This window comes from Sus scrofa, chromosome 10 (genome assembly GCF_054392235.1).
Source record: "Sus scrofa isolate SSC_HxYL_T2T_F1_AM1 chromosome 10, Sscrofa_HxYL_maternal_Yorkshire_Landrace_v2.0, whole genome shotgun sequence".
Taxonomy (NCBI): Eukaryota; Metazoa; Chordata; class Mammalia; order Artiodactyla; family Suidae; genus Sus; species Sus scrofa.
The window spans coordinates 78,956,119-78,976,481 of NC_139392.1; the positions used below are offsets into that span (position 1 = coordinate 78,956,119).

The 20,363-nt window shown below is 44.7% G+C and overlaps 1 protein-coding gene and 1 long non-coding RNA gene across 7 annotated transcripts in view; one reads left to right on the forward strand and one right to left on the reverse strand.

Moving 5' to 3' along the window:
• Positions 1-20,363, forward strand: part of PIP4K2A (phosphatidylinositol-5-phosphate 4-kinase type 2 alpha) — a 184,728-nt gene that overhangs the window by 53,804 nt on the left and 110,561 nt on the right. The window contains exon 1 of one of the 6 annotated variants that reach the window (XM_013980256.3): positions 13,931-14,336. In XM_013980256.3, coding sequence (XP_013835710.2) covers positions 14,331-14,336 — 6 coding nt within the window. In that variant the 5' untranslated portion in view covers positions 13,931-14,330. 6 annotated transcript variants of the gene reach the window in all.
• The window catches only part of LOC146399544 (uncharacterized), a 345,027-nt gene continuing 340,198 nt past the window's right edge, over positions 15,535-20,363 (reverse strand). The window contains exon 3 of the long non-coding RNA XR_014818045.1: positions 15,535-20,045. This is a non-coding gene — a long non-coding RNA (uncharacterized LOC146399544). The remainder of the gene's footprint in view (positions 20,046-20,363) is intronic.

Genomic DNA, 20,363 nt, shown 5'->3' on the forward strand with positions numbered 1-20,363 from the left:
ATATTGAATATATGCATAAAGATACATACATTCAAATGTTCAAAATATTAATGGTGGTTATCTTAGGTATTAGTATACAGTGATGTTTTTCTGTTTTTTCCCTAATTTTTCTCTGTTTAAAATTTTTTTTCAAGAACCCCATGTCTATATAATATAAACAAAATAAAAGTTCTTACAGGAGGGAGCAAAAGAACGATGATGTCTAATATTCAGTTTTGTGTTTTTACCATCATGGTATAATCCCCAAATCTTTAATGTGCTACCTACACAAAAATACATTTCTTTACAAATGAAAATAATCTGAGGCTCTGGGCTAATAATTTGTATTAACATGAGAAAGCTATTCCTTTTGTGTTAAATCTGTAAAACATTTATTAGTATTAAAAATAGAAATTTCAAAATTGTAGGATTTTTGTGTAAAAACATGTAGATACCAAACTGAAAATAAAAAGGGAGAGATTGATACATTTGCGACTTTGGAAGATTAAACCACATAAAAAATGAAAATATTTTATCATCAGTGCTTACTACAGTAAAATCAAAAGAAAAAAATGGAGAAAACTTGGCAACCATAAAGGCATACTATTTTGTCTAAGTTATACATTGCTGATAAGAATATAATAAAGTCGGAATTCCTGTTGTGGCTCAGCGGAAACAAATCTAACTAGTGTCCATGAAGATGCAGGTTTGCTCCCTGGTCTCTCTCACTAGGTTAAGGATCTGGTGTTGCCATGAGCTGTGGTGTAGGTCTCAGACACAGCTTGGATCTGGCACTGCTGTGACTGTGGCGTAGATCAGTGGCTACAGCTCCTATTGGACCCCTAGCCTGGGAACCTCCATATGTCATGGATGTGGCCCTAAAAAGACAAAAAAAAAAAAAAGTGATAAAGTCTTTCTGGGCAATATATATATACACTCAGTGCTTCAAAATATTCCTATATCTGACCCTGTAATTCCACTCCTAGGACTTTACCATGGTTTAGCTAATTAGAAACATCTTCAAAAAAGTGCAAGTACAGTGATATTTATAATGCAGCTCTGTTTATAATGGCCAAGTATAAAAATTATAAATACACAATAGTAAGGATGGTTAAATTATAGAATGGCTGTCCAGTTGAATCTTATTAAAATTAATCATGATGTAGCCGTATTTATATGGAAAATTGGTAAAGAATTTGTCAAATAATATATATATATATATGTATTCCATTTTTGGAATACATATATATATATATTTATATATTGGGTATTAGCACTGCATGAAAGAGGTCTCGAGGAATATGTCAAAAGATAATGATATCTCTGGACGATAGAGTGAGTGATTATATCTTCTCTTGTATTTTTTTTGGCATTTGGAGATAACCTCAAAGTTTATGAAATGTAGTGGCTACATACAAATATATTTCTCACTTTACAAATGGAATGTATGCGTTCATTTTTTGCAATGAACATGCATCCTCTTACAATTAGCATAAAATGGCCGTTCATTTGATACGTTAAGAAAAAAGCCAAACAGAAAACCTTATGGAAAATACAAAGGTTCTTCAGAGTTAAAGGAAAAAGGAAGGTCAAAGTAGTGAATGTTTATTTAACAACAATTGTCTACCAGGTCTTATCATTCTTTCAGTTAAGCATTCCTTTATTTACTGATTGAGCAAATATATACTAACCCCCTACTGGTGTTAACATCACAGCAGTAGCACAGTTCTCTTTACAGAGAGGGAAATAGGCGCGGAAGCATATCCTTGGAAATCATGCAGCTCGTTAACTGGAAAGCCAAGGCTTTACATCCCACTGGAATTGCCAGGATCCTCTCAATTTACGTTGATTTACCAGTGGTTACTGGACAGTTGGTAGAATTAGCAGAATGTGCATCCTAATTCCAGGCCAGCCCCAGAGTATAGGACTTTACCACGGCCTCCCCTCTCTCCGCACCCTGGGCAACCTACTCTGGATGTGGCGAACTGCCTGTGGGCGGCATTGCTTGTCCTAGACACTCCTTCATGGGTGGGTCCCACCCTATACTCGGGCCTGCAGATTCCCAGCTTGGTCAGATAGTCAGATTTGTATCTCCATCTTTAGATGTCCCTGCCTTCGGCTTTTACCATTTTCCCCACCTCCCTGTGTTCAGACACACTCTGTTAGTGTAATTTCTCCATTTCCTGGCAGGTGCGCTGTGCATTTCTTTTTTCTTTCTTTCTTTCTGTCTTTCCTTTTTTTGTTGTTTTAGGGTCGCACCTGCAGCATATGGAGGTTCCCAGGCTAGGGGTCGAGTTGGACCTGTAGCTGCCGGCCTACCCTGGATCCAAGCCTCGTCTACGACTTATGCTACAGCTCACAGCCACATCCTTAACCCACTGAGCAGGGCCAGGGATTGAACCCCCCTCCTCATGGTTGCTAGTTGGGTTTATTAACCACTGAGCCACGATGGGAAATCCGTACTGTGCATTTTTAAGCCATTCAAGTGGTCATCAGATGGGGCCAAAAGTTTCTTTTTCCCCCCAGATGAACAATGACGTGCCTTGCATCTTAAAGGGCAAAGCTGAACCCTAGAGGCAGGAATCCTTAATTATGTGCAAAATGTTTTCAATTGCATCTCTTGGCCTGCCCACAACTCTCAAATTGAAGTTGCCTTTTGGAAACCTCCCAGCATAACATTGCAAATATCCTCTTCAGCATTCAGTAGAATCTCACTGAAATGTTGGACCCAAACCAGGAAGAAAACTCTTCTGATCTTACAAAGGGCTCTTGGTTCTTTGAATTCTATTTAGGAAAGTGGAAAGGGAACGGATTTGGAATGTGGGAAGAGAGGAGCTAGAACTGATGGAACGATGTAGTCTGATAGAAAAGCGAGATTAAAGGATTTTAATCTATAAAAATGAGAATGTGGAGGAATAGCACAGTGAAGAATGTAGTAGATAAGAGTTAGTACAGACTCTACAATGAAGAGATACCGGCCATGGACCAGATACTGATTTGGTGCTGAGTCTCGATAGCTTTTCCTCTCTGCTTCCTCCAGCAGAAGTGGTGGGTACTTATTTGGGTTTTCCTCTTGCGCCCAGCTTTTTAGAGTCAGATGTCGAGGCTGTTGTTTCTTCTGGTTAAAGAATTTCTATTCCGGGCGTTCCCATCATGGCGCAGCAGAAATGAATCTGTAGGAACCATGAGGACGCAGGTTCCATCCCTGGCCTCGCTCAGTGGGTTAAGGATCCGGTGTTGCCGTGAGCTGTGGTGTAGGTCGTGGACGCTGCTCGGATCTGGCGTTGCTGTGGCTGTGGTGTAGGCTGGCAGCAACAGGTCCGATTTGACCCCTAGCCTGGGAACCTCTATATGCTGCGGGTGCGTCCCTAAAAAAGACAAGAAAAAAAAATTTTTTTTTTATTCCCACAGACCGAGGGCTCCATTTTGGCTTCTGATTTCCTAGGATTCTTACTACACCCCATCCCCTTCCTCATATCCCCCCTGTGCTCAGCTGTGCTTTTCCTCCTGTGACTGGTTCTCATTCTCAGCCTCTTCTCTTTGGTCCTCAACACTAGATTCTGCAGGAAGTGTCTGTAACTCCCTGCTCAGAAATAATACACTCACTCACTGACTGACTGACTGAGACAGCATTTGTTGGGTACCTATTACCCATACCAGCTGTCAGGGGAAGGGGAAGAACTTCAGTAAAAAGCAAGTTCCTTGCCCTCAGGGAGCTTATTTTTTGTTTGTGGCTTTTTTTTTTTTTTTTTTTTTTTTTTTTGGTCTTTTTAGGGCGACGCCCATAGCATATGGAGGTTGCCAGGCTAGGGATCGAATCAGAGCTACAGCTGCTGGCCTACACCACAGCCACGGCAACACCAGATCCAAGCTACATCTGCGACCTCCATCACAGCTCACGGCAATGCCAGGTCCTTAACCCATTGAGTGTGGCCAGGGATGGAACCCACATCCTCATGGATACTAGTTGGATTCCTTACCACTGAGCCACAAAGAGAACTCCCAAGGAGCTTATGCACACGCTAATTTAGATGGTTAGAATGAAGTGCAAAGAAAAATGGTCCAGAATATGAAGGGCAGCAGGCTGGCTGCTTGCAAACCAGCAGGGACCGCTTGGGGACGGCAAGGGCTGAGTTGCTGAAGGTGTTCTCTGAGCCTCGAGCTTCTGTCCAGCGGGTGGGGTTTTCTGTTTCCAGCCAGGACTCCCTTTGCTTCCGGGCACACTGCTTTTCTGCTTCCTCCTTTATATTGTCCACCCTGCTCTCCCATCATTAGGAAATGTCGCTCTCGTAGTCTGCTCCCTCTTTCCTTTTGTTTTTGTTTTTTTTTTGTCTTTTTGTCTCTTTTAGAGCTGTACCCACGGCATTTGGAGGTTCCCAGGCTAGGGGTCCACTTGGAGCTATAGCTGCCAGCCTACACCAGAGCCACAGCAACACAGGATCCAAGCCACATCTGCGACCTGCACCACAGCTCATGGCAATGTCAGATCCTTAACCCACTGAGTGAGGCCAGGGATCGAACCCAAATCCTCCTGGATGCTAGTCGGGTTCATTAACCAATGAGCCACGACGGAAACTCCTCCCTCTTTCCTACTGATTCAAACCTGGATTCACATGGCCTCCTCTGAAGGTGTCTTGATTAGTTCCACCTTGGAGACAGGGTATGGGGGTAGGAGGGTGTCCCTGATGACAGGGTTCCACGGCCCACTTCAGAACAGGTGACATTTCTAAGACAAGTTCTTGTGTATTAAAGGCATTCAAAGAGAGGTGTATAGCCTAACACACACAGGTCTGAATTAAAAACAAAATGAATTTTGGAGTTGTCTTGTGTGATGGTGCAAGGATCTGGTGGTGTCACAGCAGCAGCTCAGGTTGCTGCTGAGGCGTGGGTATGATCACTAGCCCTGGGAATTTCCACATGCCATGGGCATGGCAAAAAACAAAACAGCAAAAATACCAAGATGAATTTGGAGGATAAATATGGATCTTTTATAAGAAAACTCCATCTGATTCATTTTGTTTGTTTTTAGGATGTTTATTTTTTCATTACAGTTGATTTAATCTGATTCATTTTGGATGCATGCAGATAACAAATGATTTTTTCATGTTGTGGTTTGCAACTGCAGGGATAAACAGTCTAAATCACTCAAGTCTTTAACAGTGTAGATTAGCTGAGGTGGTGTCCAGATTCCATGACACATTATTTGCTTTAAAAAAAAAAATCCTGACAATTTCCTTGACTTATAGAGGCTCTTAAGTACATTTAAGTATTTATTGTTGTCAGGAAATGAAGGATGTACAGAGTCTTAAAGAAAAGTGTAAGGCAACGCTCCATTTGAAATTAAGGTTAAGATTCTTGGAAATTGTTAACAAGATGAGTCAGGGTATAAATCTCCTTACCTTTCAGGAATAGGTCTTTTATGCATAATGAAACAGGCCTGTGCTTGGTGTGTGTTGAATCGGATCCTGTGAGTCATGAAGCATATAGATCACCTAGATTCTTTCCTCTCATTTGCCTTCCCGCCTTCCCTTAAAAAAAAAAAAAAAAAAAGACAGAAAGAAAAAGAAAGAGGAGTTCCTGTTTTGGCGCCGCAGAAATGAATCCAGCTAATATCCATGAGGATGTGAGTTCGATCCCTGACCTTGCTCATTGGCTTAGGGATCTGGCGTTGCCATGAACTGTGGTGTAGGTCACAGATGTGGCTCAGGTCCTTCACTGCTGTGTTTGTGGCTGTGTCTGTGGCCAGCAGCAGGAGCTCTGATTCGACTCACAGCCTGGTAACCTCCATATGCTGACAAAAAAAAAGAGAGAGAGAGAGAGAAAGAAAGAAAAGGAGTTTGCATCGTGGCGCAGCGGAAACAAATCCAACTAGGAACCATGAGCTTGAAGATTCCATCCCTGGCCTCGCTCAGTGGGTTAAGGATCCGGCATTGCTGTGAGCTGTGGTGTAGGTTGCAGACGTGGTTTGGATCTGGCATTACTGTGGCTGTGGCTGTGGCTGGTAGCAACAGCTCTGATTAGACCCCTAGCCTGGAACCGCCATATGCTGCAGGTGTGGCCCTAAAAAGACCAAAAAAAAAAAAAAAAAAAGAAAAGAAAAGAAAAGAAAAAGAAAAAAAGAAAATTCAGTATTCACGTGAACACTGATTATAGGTGCAGCATTGTAGCAAGGAGAGGATGCTGAGGATATGGGGGTAAGATGGAATTCATGCCTTCCTGGAGCCCACAGTTTTGCATGGCAGACACTCGTGGAAAGCTTGCAGGGTGTGATGACGACAGGACATCTGTACCTTGCAGCTGGGAGGGACTGAGTTCTGCTTCAGGTGGGGGGGGTGTGGGCTGGGAGGGAGGGTCACGACCATAGCCCTCTCCCCCTGAAAACGGCCTCTGGAAGATCTCCAGTGGATCAATGAAAACCCTCCGTCCAGCGTGTCCTTAGGGTAATTGAGTTATTTTGTGGCTCAAAAGTGCAGAGGAACAGGTATTGTGAGTGCCTCGGGTGATGTATGCTTAGGAAAAGAAAAAGAAAATGATTAAATGGTTCAAGCTAGATATTCTCAAACCGAATTCAACTCTCAGAACCAGAAGCCAGGACGCACCCAGTCCAACCTCCGTGTGTGCTGAGGCCGGAGGGCTGGTGGTGTGTCTGGCCCGAGGGAAGCCAGGGCTGGCTCCTGATCTCTGAGGTTCTTTCTGGTTGGGGCACATTCCTCAGCGCTGAGCTGCCCCAGGCAGCCCCCAGGAGCCTGGAGAGCCTCTCTGGGTCCTTTTATCAAAAGGACCTGGGTTTTGCGGTGGGATGAAATGTGACCTTGTGATCTTGGGCCAGTTATTTAACTGCTCTGAACTGGGTTCCCTCCCCTTAAAATGCAGATTAAAAATTCATATCTAATGGAATTGTTCTGCAGACCTTATGAGATAATATATGTAAAATGCCTCGGATATTACTGGGTTTAGGATAGCGGCTTAGAGTTAATTAAAAAGGAGGACATCCTCATTCGCATTCCTGTGGGATCTTTCGCTACATAGCAACTATATAATCCCCGTGGGTTGGGGAGATAGAGGAGATTTGGTAAAAATCTAGTGAAAGAAGCTTCTTGTTTTTTTGAGGCTTTTTTTTTTTTTTTTTTTTTTTAACCAGATAGGTATGGAATTTCTTCTAATTGTGATTCTTGAATTTGAGTTATTTTCTCTGTCTCACTGTATTTTGACCTTTTTGTAGTTTAAACCGATTATCCTTCTCAGTTTTTCTTCTCAATATATTTGCATCAAAGCAACGTACATTTTTTCAAAGTTCTCAGATTCCTGTATGTATGTAAAACATTAATGTACCATGACTAATTTCTCCACCTGGGCATGTACTTCAAGTGTTAAAGATGGTATGATGTTGCATCGTGTTGCAATTCTTTCCAGGAAAAAAAAAATCTCTTTCATTGCAGTTTATGTCACATTCAACACTTGGAGTCATTTTTCAGAACCGTTGCATTTTCTAATTGGCAGTATTTTTCTAAAATGATTTATATCATGGCGTGACATTTTGTTGCCACATGTTCAACTTAGAGCAAACCCTTGCAAGTCTAGTTCTGAGAAGATCAACAAAAATTTATAGAAAACGATTTCCCCTCTGGGTGAGTCGAGTAGTTTTGCAATCTATTCATAGCTGATTACTTGGGGAAAATGACCCGTTTCTTTTCCTGTCTGTCCTTTGGGTGCCACATGTTTCTGTTATCATGACCTCATTATGGTTTGTAAACCCCAAAATGGGTTGGTCCCTTTTGTAAGGCCTTTTGAAAATGATTTCACAATAGTGCTAGCTTATACCTCCCCTCCCCCGCCCCCCCAAAAGATGCTGGATCTGAAATTTAGCATGATTGTACCCATTTAAAAACTCACAGTAAAAAAATAAAATAGCAGTTATCGTAATAATAAAAAATTCCCATCTACCTTCTCCCATCTCATGCCTGAACTTTAAGCTTTGCAGGTGGCCAGGCCTGCAATACTGTATGCCTTTCAAAGAGTCAGGTGGATAGAGAAAATCTTTCCAAAATTCAAGCAGTATCATCAGATCTCATTGTCCTTGGTGGGCATATTCTTTGAGAAGATATTTTAATTAAGAGCAAAGAGCAAGGTGATTAAGTTCTAGAGCCCTGCTCTGCAACCTTGGGCCCATACTGACCCATGATACATTGTCCACTTAAAAACTTAAGAGGGAATAGACCTGTGATATTGTCTTGCCACAACTAAAAAAGAAGAAATACACAATGTTGAGTGCTATGGAATCTAAATTAGTTTTAGCTTTTTTTTTTTCTTTTCTAGTTGTTTTTGTAAAAATAGTCTTCCAGGGACACTGTTCTGTTCTTTTGCTCTATAGTGTAGAGAGATTAAAAACATCCTTTTGGAATCCTTCAGGTGAAGACAGAAATCTGAAATTGCCCTGGGAGGAATTGTTAGAGCCCCATGAAAGTAAAAAATGAAAGGTAAGAAGTTCCTTGAAAAGGCCAGTATTAGTCCCTTGAAATGTGGAGCTTTGACAGAAAGACCAGAGCTTCATTCCTAAAACTCACTCACCGACCTAAAGTGGTTAGCGGTTGTGCCCACCTGTTCTTCCTGGCTGTCCGAGGGCTGGGCAGAGGGTGGGCAGCACAGCTTTCCTAGCGGCATTGTCTCCACCACTGGCGGTAATGGGGTCAGGACCTTTAGGAGAGGATCTTATTCCATTTGGAAGCCTGAGTTCTGAGGTATAACGTACAGATGTTTGATGTTTGATGTGTCTGTCATGGTATTAGGTGCTGGGACCAAAACAGAGCAAAATAAAACACTGCCCTGGACCCAACGTGTGCATTAGACATTGAACACTGTTCTTGGTATTGTTGGGCACCAGAGGACACTTAAATCCGGCTCAGGGAGTTTAAAATCCAATTGGTAAATGATTTAGGACTCTATTTAAAATTGGTTTTGGGAGTTCCCATTGTGGCTCAGTAGGTTAAGAACGTGACTAGTATCCATGAGGATGCAGGTTCGATCCCAGGCCTAGCTCAGTGGGTTAAGGATCCAGTGTTGCTGTGAGCTGTGGTGTAGGATGCAGACACGGCTTGGATCCCGTGTTGCTGTGGCCGTGGTGTAGGCAGCTGCAACTCTGATTCACCCCTAGCCTGTCAACTTCCATATGCTTCAGATGTGGCCCTAAAGAAGCAAGCAAACAAACAAAAACATATGGATGCAAAAAATAAAACTGGTTTGAATAACTCAAGCTGGCTTGATCAAGAAGGGAACTTACTGACCCAAATACACAAAGTCCAAGTGTCATTTGGCCCAGAGGCTCGGCGAGTTGACTACTCCCTGCTACTTTTGTCTCAGTGCCACTTGCTCAGTGTTTATCTTCACCCTCCTGGTGGCAAGATGGCTTTGATCACCCCAGCTCTACATTTTTTCATCATTGAGTCCAGCAGGAGAGTGTCTCTTGCCCTAATAAAAGTTCAAAGAGGAGTTTCCGCTGTGGTGCAGTGGGTTAAGAATCCGACTGCGTGGCTCAGGTCTCTGCAGAGATGCCGGTCCCATTCCTCGCCTGGTGCGGTGGGTTAAAGGATCTGGCGTTGCCACAGTGGATCTCTGGCCTAGGAACTTCCCTATGCCGCAGGTTAAAAAAAAAAAAAGGTTGAATGAGAGTCTTGGGCCTGACTGTCACTGATTTAGGCTGGGTTATGTGTCTGTTCCTGGGGGTTCACATGTTCCACTTCTGGGGCAGGGCTGGGAATCAAAGAGGGGCTGGTTGTCCCCAGGTAAGGACCTGGGACACCAATACCAGAAGGAGTGGCAAGAACAGCAGGTGTCCAGCACAGGAAGGCAGGACTAATCCAAGAAGGAAAAAAATAACATGACATTAAAGAGCTATGTGGTGATCATATAATTATTTCATTCAGTGTGCTCTAGGGGTTGAGAGTAGTGTCTAAGTGAGGCTGGAGTGATGAGGCATTAAAGCTTCATAGAGCAGATGCACATGAACTTGGTCTTTAAGGATGGGTAAGATTTTGTTTTTTGGTTGGTTTTTTTTCTTTTTTTTTTCCTTGGCTGCACTGGCAGCTTGTGCAAGTTCCCAGGTCAGGCATCGAACCTGTGCCACATCTGTGGCAATGCTGGATCCTTAACCCGCTGCTCCACCCCAGAACTTGCATGGATAGGTAGGGTTCTTGATTTGACCCTCCCAAGATGCTGATGAGGCTGATGGCAGTGGAGAATTGTTGGTGTCTGCTCCTTTGCGAATCTCCAGGGGGCCGATGCCCTTAGCCTGATAAAGGAACCTAGAAACTAAACTTTCCCCTGAGCAAATCATGGGTGTGATGAAATACAGAAGTCAACAATACTTTTTTTAAGAAAAAAAAAACATACATGGTTCAGATGTATGTTAGAATATTGCCTAGCCATTTAGTCATGTTCACCTTTCAATGAATAGTTACTGAGCCCCTTCTCACCGATGAATTTTTAATTCAGAAAAAGTAGGCTGCAGCATGGTTTACCGCATAGGCTCAGCCACCTGCAAACAACTTTGAGCCTAAAAAGCCTAGAAGGAACTCCATCAAAATGATGTGTGGTGGCCCCTGTTCTTGAGACTAGCCTGTGTTTTCAAAACAAATAAAACGGACCACAGAGCTGTGAGCTGGTTCAATCAAGAGATGGCTTCTGAGGGAGTTCCGGCCGTGGCTCAGTGAAAGCGAACCTGACTTGCATCTGTGAGGACATGGGTTCAATCCCTGGCCTCGCTCAGTGGGTTAAGGATCTGTCATTGCCGTGAGCTGTGGTGTAGGTCGCAGACGTGGCTCGGACCTGGCTTTGCTGTGGCTGTGGTGAGCCAACTCCATTTCAACCCCTAGCCTGGGAACCTCCATATGCCAGCCCTAAAAAGACAAAAAGAGAGAGAGTGAGAGATGGCATCTGAAATACAGGGCACCAGACTTCTGCAGAGGCAGAGCGGGAACCTCCATGGTTCTGAAGGTCAAGGCAGCCGTCACAGACAGGCCTTCCATTCCTGCAAAGAGCTCCAGCCCTGCAGACTCTGTTCACACGTGCAGATACTGCCAGACACAGTGAGAGCAGAACTTCCTACAATGCCTGTCCCATTGTTTTAAGAACTCTTTGCCAAAGTTCCTGTTGTGGCTCAGCAGGTGAAGAACCCGACTGGTATCCATAAGGATGCGGCTTCGATCCTTGGCCTCACTTAGTGGGTTAAGGATCTGGCATTGCCGGAAGCCTCGGCCTCGGTGGCAGATGCTGCTCGACTTTGACCCCTAGCCTATGCTGCAGGTGTGGCCCTAAAAAGAAAAGTGAAAAAAAAAAAAAAAAAAGAAAACCTCTTTCCCAAGAAATCTAAGGAACTCTGCCTCCTCCGTGGTGGGTGTAATTACTTTTCCACCTAGTGGTACCTCCATCAGCTTGCGTTGCATGAGCCTCATCTCCTCCCTCTCCGTGTGACACTCTTACCTGCAGCCACTCATTTCCCTCCCCTGCCTTTGCCTCGGCGAGGCTCCAGAGCCATTCTTCCAGAGCCTTCCCCTTGGGTTTTCATTTGAAGGTTCACAGGCACTACCTCTCCTAGTTTTCAAAGCGGTCTCACCTGTCTCATCGGCTACCTTGTGTTAGAGCTGGGCGATATTCTGAGCCCTGTTTCCAAGTGTGAGGAGAGGGCTGAGGGGTTTTCACTCACCTGAAATTATACAACCAGGTCTTGTGGCTCCAGATCAGTTTACTTTCTGTGCCACTGGGTTGCTGCCAACTCTGGGGCACGCTTGGGTCTACCCAGCAGAAGGACCAGATCCTATGCTGGGAATAACATGTGGCATCTCTTTATAATTTAACCTTTCTTTGAAGGCTTTACTTCTTAGCGACAACTAAACCAGTTCTGCTCAGTCCATCAAATTACCTTCCCTCTCACCCTCTTTTAAATTCTGAAACCTTAGCCCTGGCCCAAAACACCTTCCACAGGTGTCATTGTTAATACAATTCTCTGATTCGTGCTTTTTAATACTTTGTGATTGGAAAATTGTCCATGCGAAGGGTCTGTTTCTCCATTTTCTTTTTCTTCTCCTCACACTGTCAGTGCTTAGAAGGTGAGAGCTGTGTTTCCCATTTCCTTAACTAAACTTGTTTCTCCTAGGGGAAAGTTCAAGAAGTGCTGAGTGACCGGCTGACCTTGAGGAAATAAAATAATTTCCATCCTTCAGGAATGGTTTTCAGGGCATCTCTGGAAGTAATTACGAGATTACATTTTCCTGGAAAATTTCCTGAAACCTCTGTTTTCCAAAATTAAATTGGAAGTAGGAATGGCCGTGGGCCTCTGTGCCCAGCAGAAAGTCATTGGCTCTTCCAGAACCTCCAGCCGGGGGGACTTCCTTTCTTCCACGTCATTAAATTTCTGCCCCGTGACAAGCAGGGACACTGATGCACTCAGCCAGAAGGCCACCCTTTGCCAAACGTGCGGTCGCTTCAGAGGCTACCTCTGTCTCACCTTGGCATTAGCACTGACCTCCAGATGATGCTGACCTGCAGCTCCTCAGACGTCACCAGTCTTCTTAGCTCGGGGGTGTCGTTGATATTTGTCAGACCAACTCCGGGAACCTCAGAGCAACGCCTCAGAACAGGATTGCCTTGCCGTCCAGAGGCGTCTCTGCAGGTTTACTCCCGGCTGTTCTGTACCCACCACGACAGAAGCTGTGGATGGGCAAAAACTGGCTTCCCCTTTCCTGCCTGTCCGGGCAGTGTGGTGACTCTGCTGAACGGAGCCATTAAGAAAAGGTGCAGGTGGAGGATCGAACTTACAGCCTGTTGGTGCTGACACCTCACTTCCCTGGCTGGCTGTGCAGAGAAGATAAAAAGATTTAGAAGTTGGAGAGTCGGTTTTCTTCCTCAGCCTGGCTCAGGGGCCCTCTTGTGACTTGGGGGCCTGGGCGGGGGGGTGGGGGGGAGTGGGAGGAAGTGGCTTTGCGTTGAGGACCGAATCTGCCTGCCTGCCGTTACTTCCTTCCTTCCCACGCTCCAGCCCCCCCCCTGCAGATCTGAGGCCAGTGGGTGGCCCCTCCTCCTTTTCTATACATTCTGCCTTATTTGTTCCTCATATTTTCCTTCTGAATTGTCCGCGGTGGCCCTGAACTTCACTTGAAACCAGTCTGACTCATACGCCTAGGGGTGGCCCTTTCCTACAGACATTTTAAAGCAGCATTGAGGTAGAGCGAGAAGCAGCATTTTCCATTGAGAATTATTTGTATATTGTTTGTTGAGCCAAATGTCTTTTTCTGTTTCCATCTGTTGCACATGTTAAATATAAGCTGAGCTCTAAGACTGAACTGATCACACACTGATAGATGTTTTTGATTTTGAGTTTTAAGGCCTCATTGACTGTCTTAAAAGCCAGTGTTAATCTTCCACACATAAAATAAATAGGCTTGATGACGTTTATCACAGCTATTTAAACTTTCTGATTTTAATTATTTCTTCCGGGAACTGTAACCGCAGTGTTACATCACTCTGAAGACCTTGCTTTGCAAAGGGAGTCACCCCATAAAATACCACAGTCCAGTGGCCTATAAGACAGCTGCTAAAGTGAACAGTTAAAAATTGTCATGGGTCAGAGTTCCCGTTGTGGCACAGCAGAAACGAATCCGACTAGGAACCGTGAAGTTGTGGGTTCGATCCCTGACCTCGCTCAGTGGGTGAAGGATCTGGCTTTGCCATGAGCTTTGGTGTTGGTCATAGACACGGCTGGGCTCTGGTGTTGCTGTGGCTGTGATGTAGGTGCTGGCAGCTACAGCTCTGGTTGGACCCCTAACCTGGGAACGTCCATATGCCGTGGGTGCGGCCCTCAAAAAAAAATTTTAAAAATGGTCATGGGTGTGGATTTTAAATTTGGTCATGAATATCAAGCAGTCACTCAACAAGTGGAGCTCTGTCTGAGCGTTCACCTAGAAAAACCGGAAGTTACTGCCGCTGATACAGATAACAAGGAATCAAATGGACCAGTGGGTATTAACAGTGGCTTGGAGAATCTTTGCAAAGGCAGAAGCAGCAGCTCAAGGTTGAGCTGGAGAGGTTGGGATTGTGGTTGCATGCCCAGATGGCTACCGTCAAGAAAGTCTGAGCAACATGCTTTTGTAGCCCCAGGCTCGGCCGTGCAGGAAGGCAGGCAAGGAGGAAGCGCGAATGGTGGTGAGTGCGGCTGCTCCGAGGAGCTTGAACCTGAGCCAGCTCCAGGGTGGCACTGAACTTAGAGTCCTGGTCTGCTCTCCTGGGGAGACAGACACTAAACACACCACACAGACAGCCGTGGTGACAGTCACAAGGAGGCCGAAAAGGGCCTGCACAGGATGCTTGTAAGTAACTTAATAATAGTGGGGCTTAATCTGGACTGGAGATGGGGGTGGGGTTCGGGTCAAGGAAGGTGCCTTTAAGCCTTAAAGGTGGAGGTGAGTTTGCCAGGTGAAGCAGGAAGTGGGGTGAGTAAGAGAATTCTGGGCAGAGGAAGTGACGCCTGGGGCTCAGTGGAAGGAGGAGAGAAGGCCAGGTGGGGTGTGAAAGGTGACAGGGCTACAGAGTTTCGTAGGGTCCTATCAGGCAAGGCTTTGAGGTCCCAAGAAAGATTGTTGCCTAAAAGCAACAGGGAGTCATCTTTTGAGTCTGAGAGCGATCGCAGATGAGTGGTTTTAAATGATCCCAGCAGAGACCAGTTGGGAGGCTGGTGTGGTAGACAGGCCGGGGGCGGGGGTGGGGTGGGGTTGAGTTTGGGGTGGCGGCCGTGGAGATGGAGAGGTATAAATGCTCTTTAGGAGCTCAGAGGACTCGGAGAGTGTCTGAGTGTTGGGAATAAGAGTGAAAGAAATGTTGAGTATAAAGCAGCCTGGAGTTCCCGCTGTGGTGCAGTGGGTTAGTGACTGGCTTGTCTCTCTGTCGCCCCAGGTTTGATCCCAGGCCAAGCACAGAAGGTTAAGGATCTGGCATTGCCACAGCTGTAGTGTTAGGCTACACCACCTTGGAACTTCTTGTGCCATGGTGTGGCCTAAAAAGAAAAGAAAAGAAAGCTGCCCGGGTTCTGGCATCATGAACTGGGGCATGAGTGCTCTTGAGCGTCTCCGTGGAGCTGACAGAAAAGCCTTTGGAGGAGTTCCCACTGTGGCTCAGCAGTAACGAATCTGGCTAGTATCTATGAGGATGCAGGTTCGACCCCTGGCCCCTCTCAGTGAGTTAAGGATCTGGCATTGCTGTGAGCTGCAGTGTAGGTCACAGACAGGGCTCTGATCTGGCATTGGTGTGGCTGTGGCATAGGCCATCAGCTGCAAGCTCTGATTAGACCCCTGGCCTGGGAACTTAGATATGCCACAGATTCAGCCCAAAACCCAAAAATAAATAAATAAATAAATAAAAGTTTAGTGGGGAATATCTTCTTTTTAGCTTTTTAAAAATTATAGTTAATTTACAATATTGTGCCAATTTCTGCTGCACAGCAAAGTGACCTGGTCATACATTTATACATATACTCATACATACATAGGTATGACTGGGTCCCTTTATATATATATTCTCTTTCTTATATTTTCTTCCATCGTGTTTTATCCCAAGAGACTGGATGTAGTTAACTGTGCTATACAGTAGGACCTCATTGCTTTATCCATTCTAAATAGCGGGGGAATATATATTTGAAAATAGACCATTTCTAAAAACTGTAGTTCTGCTAGCAGCTAAACCGTGCCTAGAAAAGTTCATTTAAAATAATGAATGCATTTGTGACGTTAACTGTCATGGCATACCGTGAGTGAAACGTGAATGAGAGACTACTTTTGAGACCAGAAATCCAGATTATTCACAGAATCCGGGTCTGATATGGCCTCACATTGGTGGAGCACTGTTTTAGTGGACCCTGATGTTTCTCAGTGAAGTATGTGGAGCAGAGCCTGTTTCCGTTTTGTAGCTGAGAAAACTGAGGCTATCAAAAGAGTAACTGACCTGACAGCCAAACACAGCCACTAATAAATTCCTCCCATGGATTAGTAGGTTGGCATCTGTTACCTGAGAAGTCCCCAAGGGATGGGAAACTGAGACTGGGGGTGTCCTGTCAGTTTCCTGCAGCTAACACAGGGGACCTTTTGTGACCAGATGGGAGAGAAGGGTGTTAGGAATGACCAGTGACCGTAAGGGAAACATAGGAAAGAAGTGGCTGGTGGCAGTTTCCTGAAGAATAAATCTACGTAAGCATATTGTCCAGGGCCAGCCCTCCCTGCTGCACTGCAGGAGGCACCAAGGGGTCAGCTTTTGTCCCTCCTGCGGAGTCAATCCCTTGTTCCCTTGAGTAGCCACGGACCCCAGAGCTACACTTGGTACCAGAAGCAACATGGTATTTGTGTAGAAAAGAAGTGGCAATTTGACATGTATTTTGGGTCAGAATCTTGTCTCACATTCAGCATTGTCACGCTGCCCCTTTTTATGGGGAACATGAATCCTTCGATGGCCAAGTTAATATTTTCAAAATACGAACCTAACAAAGGAACTTTCTTTGACTTGAAAAATTAGAGTCAAAGGCGAAAAAAAATGCTTAGAGACAGCACAGTCGTCTGATAGTCAGTGGAATACGGGAAAATGTTAAATTATTCAGAAGTTGCTTGATAATTGGTGAATAAATGCATGATGGAATGTTTCGAATTTGGCAAAGCCTTCTAGAGAATCCATTAAACAAATGCATGCATGCTCCGTCTCACATTTGCAAGAATTTCTGGAAAATTTTTCTGAAAAATTGAATGACATATTGCCAAACCCCAATTAGCACTATGAATGAAAAATAACCCAGTGCCTGTGTTAGTTTTTTTGGTTTGTTTGTTTGTTTGTTTGTTTTAATATCAGGGCTTTCTGACTTGTAAAAATGAGATCTTTGAGGGAAGTTACATGATTAGCTCTTGATGGTAAGGTATTGCTACAAGAGGGTGCTTATTTATCCCAAGCAAATGTCTCTGGGCCACGTTCTCATGATCAGAAACATCTCTCTGCTTTCTTATTTCAGGAATGTTTATCCCCAGCATTTATTGGCCAAATTGATCTCTCAAAGACCTTGTGGTCTGGCAAAGGCACTTCTTGCTAGTTAGAGCAACAAAATACTTGGAGTATGTTTTAAATAGTTGCATTCAATTATATTTGTTGCCTTGAAGCCTGGGGAGAAAACCCGCCTGTTTCCAGACCACAAAGAGCAAGGTTTGGGGGTTTGTTTGTTTTGTTAATGTTTGATTGTGGTTAATCCGCTTTCTGTTCTTCCTGGAGATAAACTGCATTTAAAAAAAAAAAAGTTAGTGTTTCAGGCTCCCCTCCCATAAAATCAGAGAGGTGCATGAAATGACAGGAAAGGGTCAAACTCCAATTATTAAGTGTTTTTCAGTCTGAGGAAAATCTTTAGAAGAGGCAGAGAGGTCATTGTCTGGAACAAGTGGTTAGAGATTTTCAAAGATATTCATTAAAATCTGAACAAGAGGAATAATGGAAAGAAGCTGTTCTCTGGAAGAAATTTCCTTGACTGCTTTTCTGCTTCTTTGATACAGTAAGAACCAGTTAATGTTGGGTAACAGAATATTCAGAGAATGACTGCATTATGCAGATTTGTCTCTTTATTTCAATGAGTGGTAAGTTCTGTTTTTTTTTTTTTTTTTTTTGTCTGAATTTTGTATACATAGTATCACTCATTATTTGGTCCTTTTTTTTTTTTTTTTTTTTTTTCTTTTTTCTTTTTTCTTCTTCGTATAGTTTGAGGTGCAACCTTTGCAGAAACAGTGCAGGAAAACTATATGTATGAACACACCGAATGATGGCCTGGAACAGAGCCTGCAGAGGCTCAGTGCCTGGAAGGAAGATCAGTTAGAATGGAATATCCCAGGCTGGCTTAGAGGGGAAAGAGATCGAATTTGAAGGACTGGGGGGAGTTTTTAGATAAGCCTGGTTCACCAGGAGTGAAATATGGCTGAGATGTTCTCCTTGATATTTTATTTTTGTCTTCTAAATGCTTTTCTTGGAACCTAATTCCTTTCACACATTGTTTTCGTTTTGTTGTTCTCAGCCCTCTGCTTCCAGGGCTAGGGCTCAAGTCTCCTGCTCCTCACTGGAGATTTTATTGCCTGCAATCCCAGAGGGTCACTTTGCATATACTCATTGTCAGTAGCATGTTTTCATTGGGTTATTTACTGTGGCTTCGGTCTCCCTGCTTCCCCAATGGACCCACTGCTTAGTCTCCACAACCCCCTCCTCTGTGACCTTTGGGGGCTGTTCCCTTGTTACTTAGACACAGATGCGAGGGCTGGTTGTGGGAAGAAACATTCCCTGTCAACCGTCCCACCAGTCAATGGTTTTTTTTTTTTCCCTTGTAGTTGAAGACACTGAATTCTTGTCATTTTTTAACCCCTGTGTTATTATCTTTCACGTTGCATAGATCAGATGGGTCTTGGATGGGGTTTAGGATCCCTCAACCATCAAACTGCTGGCGTCTGTGTTGATCCCATTGCTCCTTTCACATGCTTATCTGTCCCTGCCTCTTCATCGCAAACCCTTTCACAAAATAATGACGCATCTACTTTATGACAAAGCAGGAAAACAGACACACACACACTCACGGTATTTAGTCACCAAATTATCTAGAAAGACTTAGACTATGACTCTCCCTCCCTGTGAGTGTTTCCCAAGGGCAGACACACAGGCATGCTCTTAACACGCCGCCTGGAGCTCAGCAAGAGTCTGGAGGATAGAAGTTAGGAAGTCTTGTCCTTTTTCATCTCCTGCTACCAAAGAGCCTCTTTGAGAAAGTGGCTTTCCATCCCGGTTTGAAAAAAAAAGAAACTTCAGAGTCAACAAGGTTGTTTATTTACTTAAGGGAGAGAAAACATCTCTGGGCCCGCCAAGCTGATAGCCTAGTCACCTTTGATCCTGGTGCGGTCCGCCCCCACCCCACGGCGGATTCTTTTTTGTGAGGAGACTCAGTCTACCTACAAGGAAGGCAGTAATTAAAGAAAAGAATATATCAGCCGGTTCATCTGGAGAATGATCTGGGTAGATAATCGTCACCGTTCTTCCGAGCGCGGGTTTAATGCTTCGGGTCAGCTCTGACTCTGCAGGTGGGGGTTAAAGAGCAGCCTCTTGCAGATGCCTCCTGGGAGATGCCCTCGGCTCCACCCCCCTTGTGCTCTGGTTCAAAAGAGGAGGAAAACGTGTCCCTCGGAGTTAGAAACCCCGCACAGAGACTGCAGGTTTTGCTCTGATAAACAGATGGCATCCCCAACAATTATTCTCAGCAGAAGTAAGGGTGGTCTTGATAGTTTGCCATCCAAACGGATCTGCTTCCTGCGTCTCAGAGCCCAAGGCTGTTTGTAAGAAAAATGTGTGTGTTTAAAACCCCCACCTAATAGATGAGCACAAAGTACCTAGAAGCAAAATGCAAGTTCTTTTGTATGAGATGGAGGAATGAAAGCACAGTGTCAGGCTGTCTGGATTATTTTTTTTTTAAGTAATAAGAGTCAGAAATCCCAGGAAACCTAACCTTCCCTCTTCTTCCTTTTCTTTTGGCTTTTTCTCCAGCTGCAAGTGGGGATGGGCACTGTCTTCACTGGGAGGCACATCATGACCCCAGAGGTGGGTCTTTCCCGCCCTTAGAGGCTGCAGAAAACAGAGACGTTGCTTCTTCACTGTGTCCATGGAAAGTTGGCTTTCGGGTGTAGCCCTGTTTGTTGATCTGCAGTGCACTGTGCCGGGGTTATCAGTTTCCTAGGGAGTTGATCATGAAATTAAAAGTGTTTTACTGGGGTTAATTATATTACTAAATATTATACCCAATTCTAGCCGAGCAGAAAGAGGGCTTTGTCTTCAGGATACTAGGTACAAGGCAGGAACTAGGGCCACTGACGCTGCTAGGACCCTACTGTTTGATCTTCTGTGTTAGCCTCCTCCAGCCTCGATTGTGGAGGACACTGACGGCCTCCATTCTCTATTTTGGGGGTGGAAGGTGGGAGGGGGAGCTGCACACTCGGCATATGGAAGTTCCCAGGCTAGGGGTTGAATCACAGCTGCAGCTGCCAGCCTACACCACAGCCACAGCAACGTGAGATCTGAGCCACGTCTGTGACCAGCTCATGGAAACATTGGATCCTTAACCCACTGAGCGAGGACAGGGGTTGAACCTACAACCTCATGGGTACTACTTGGGTTCATTACCCCTGACCATGGGGAACTTCCAATGGTCTCCATTCTTTATACCTCATCATTTGATAGTGGGGAGAGGCTAGCGTGAAGGTCCCATGTCTGACCTGGGAAAGGAGGTTCATTGCACCTGCGTGGGGCTGGAGCCAGCCCTGGACCTGACAGTTGGGTGGGAGTAGGGAACT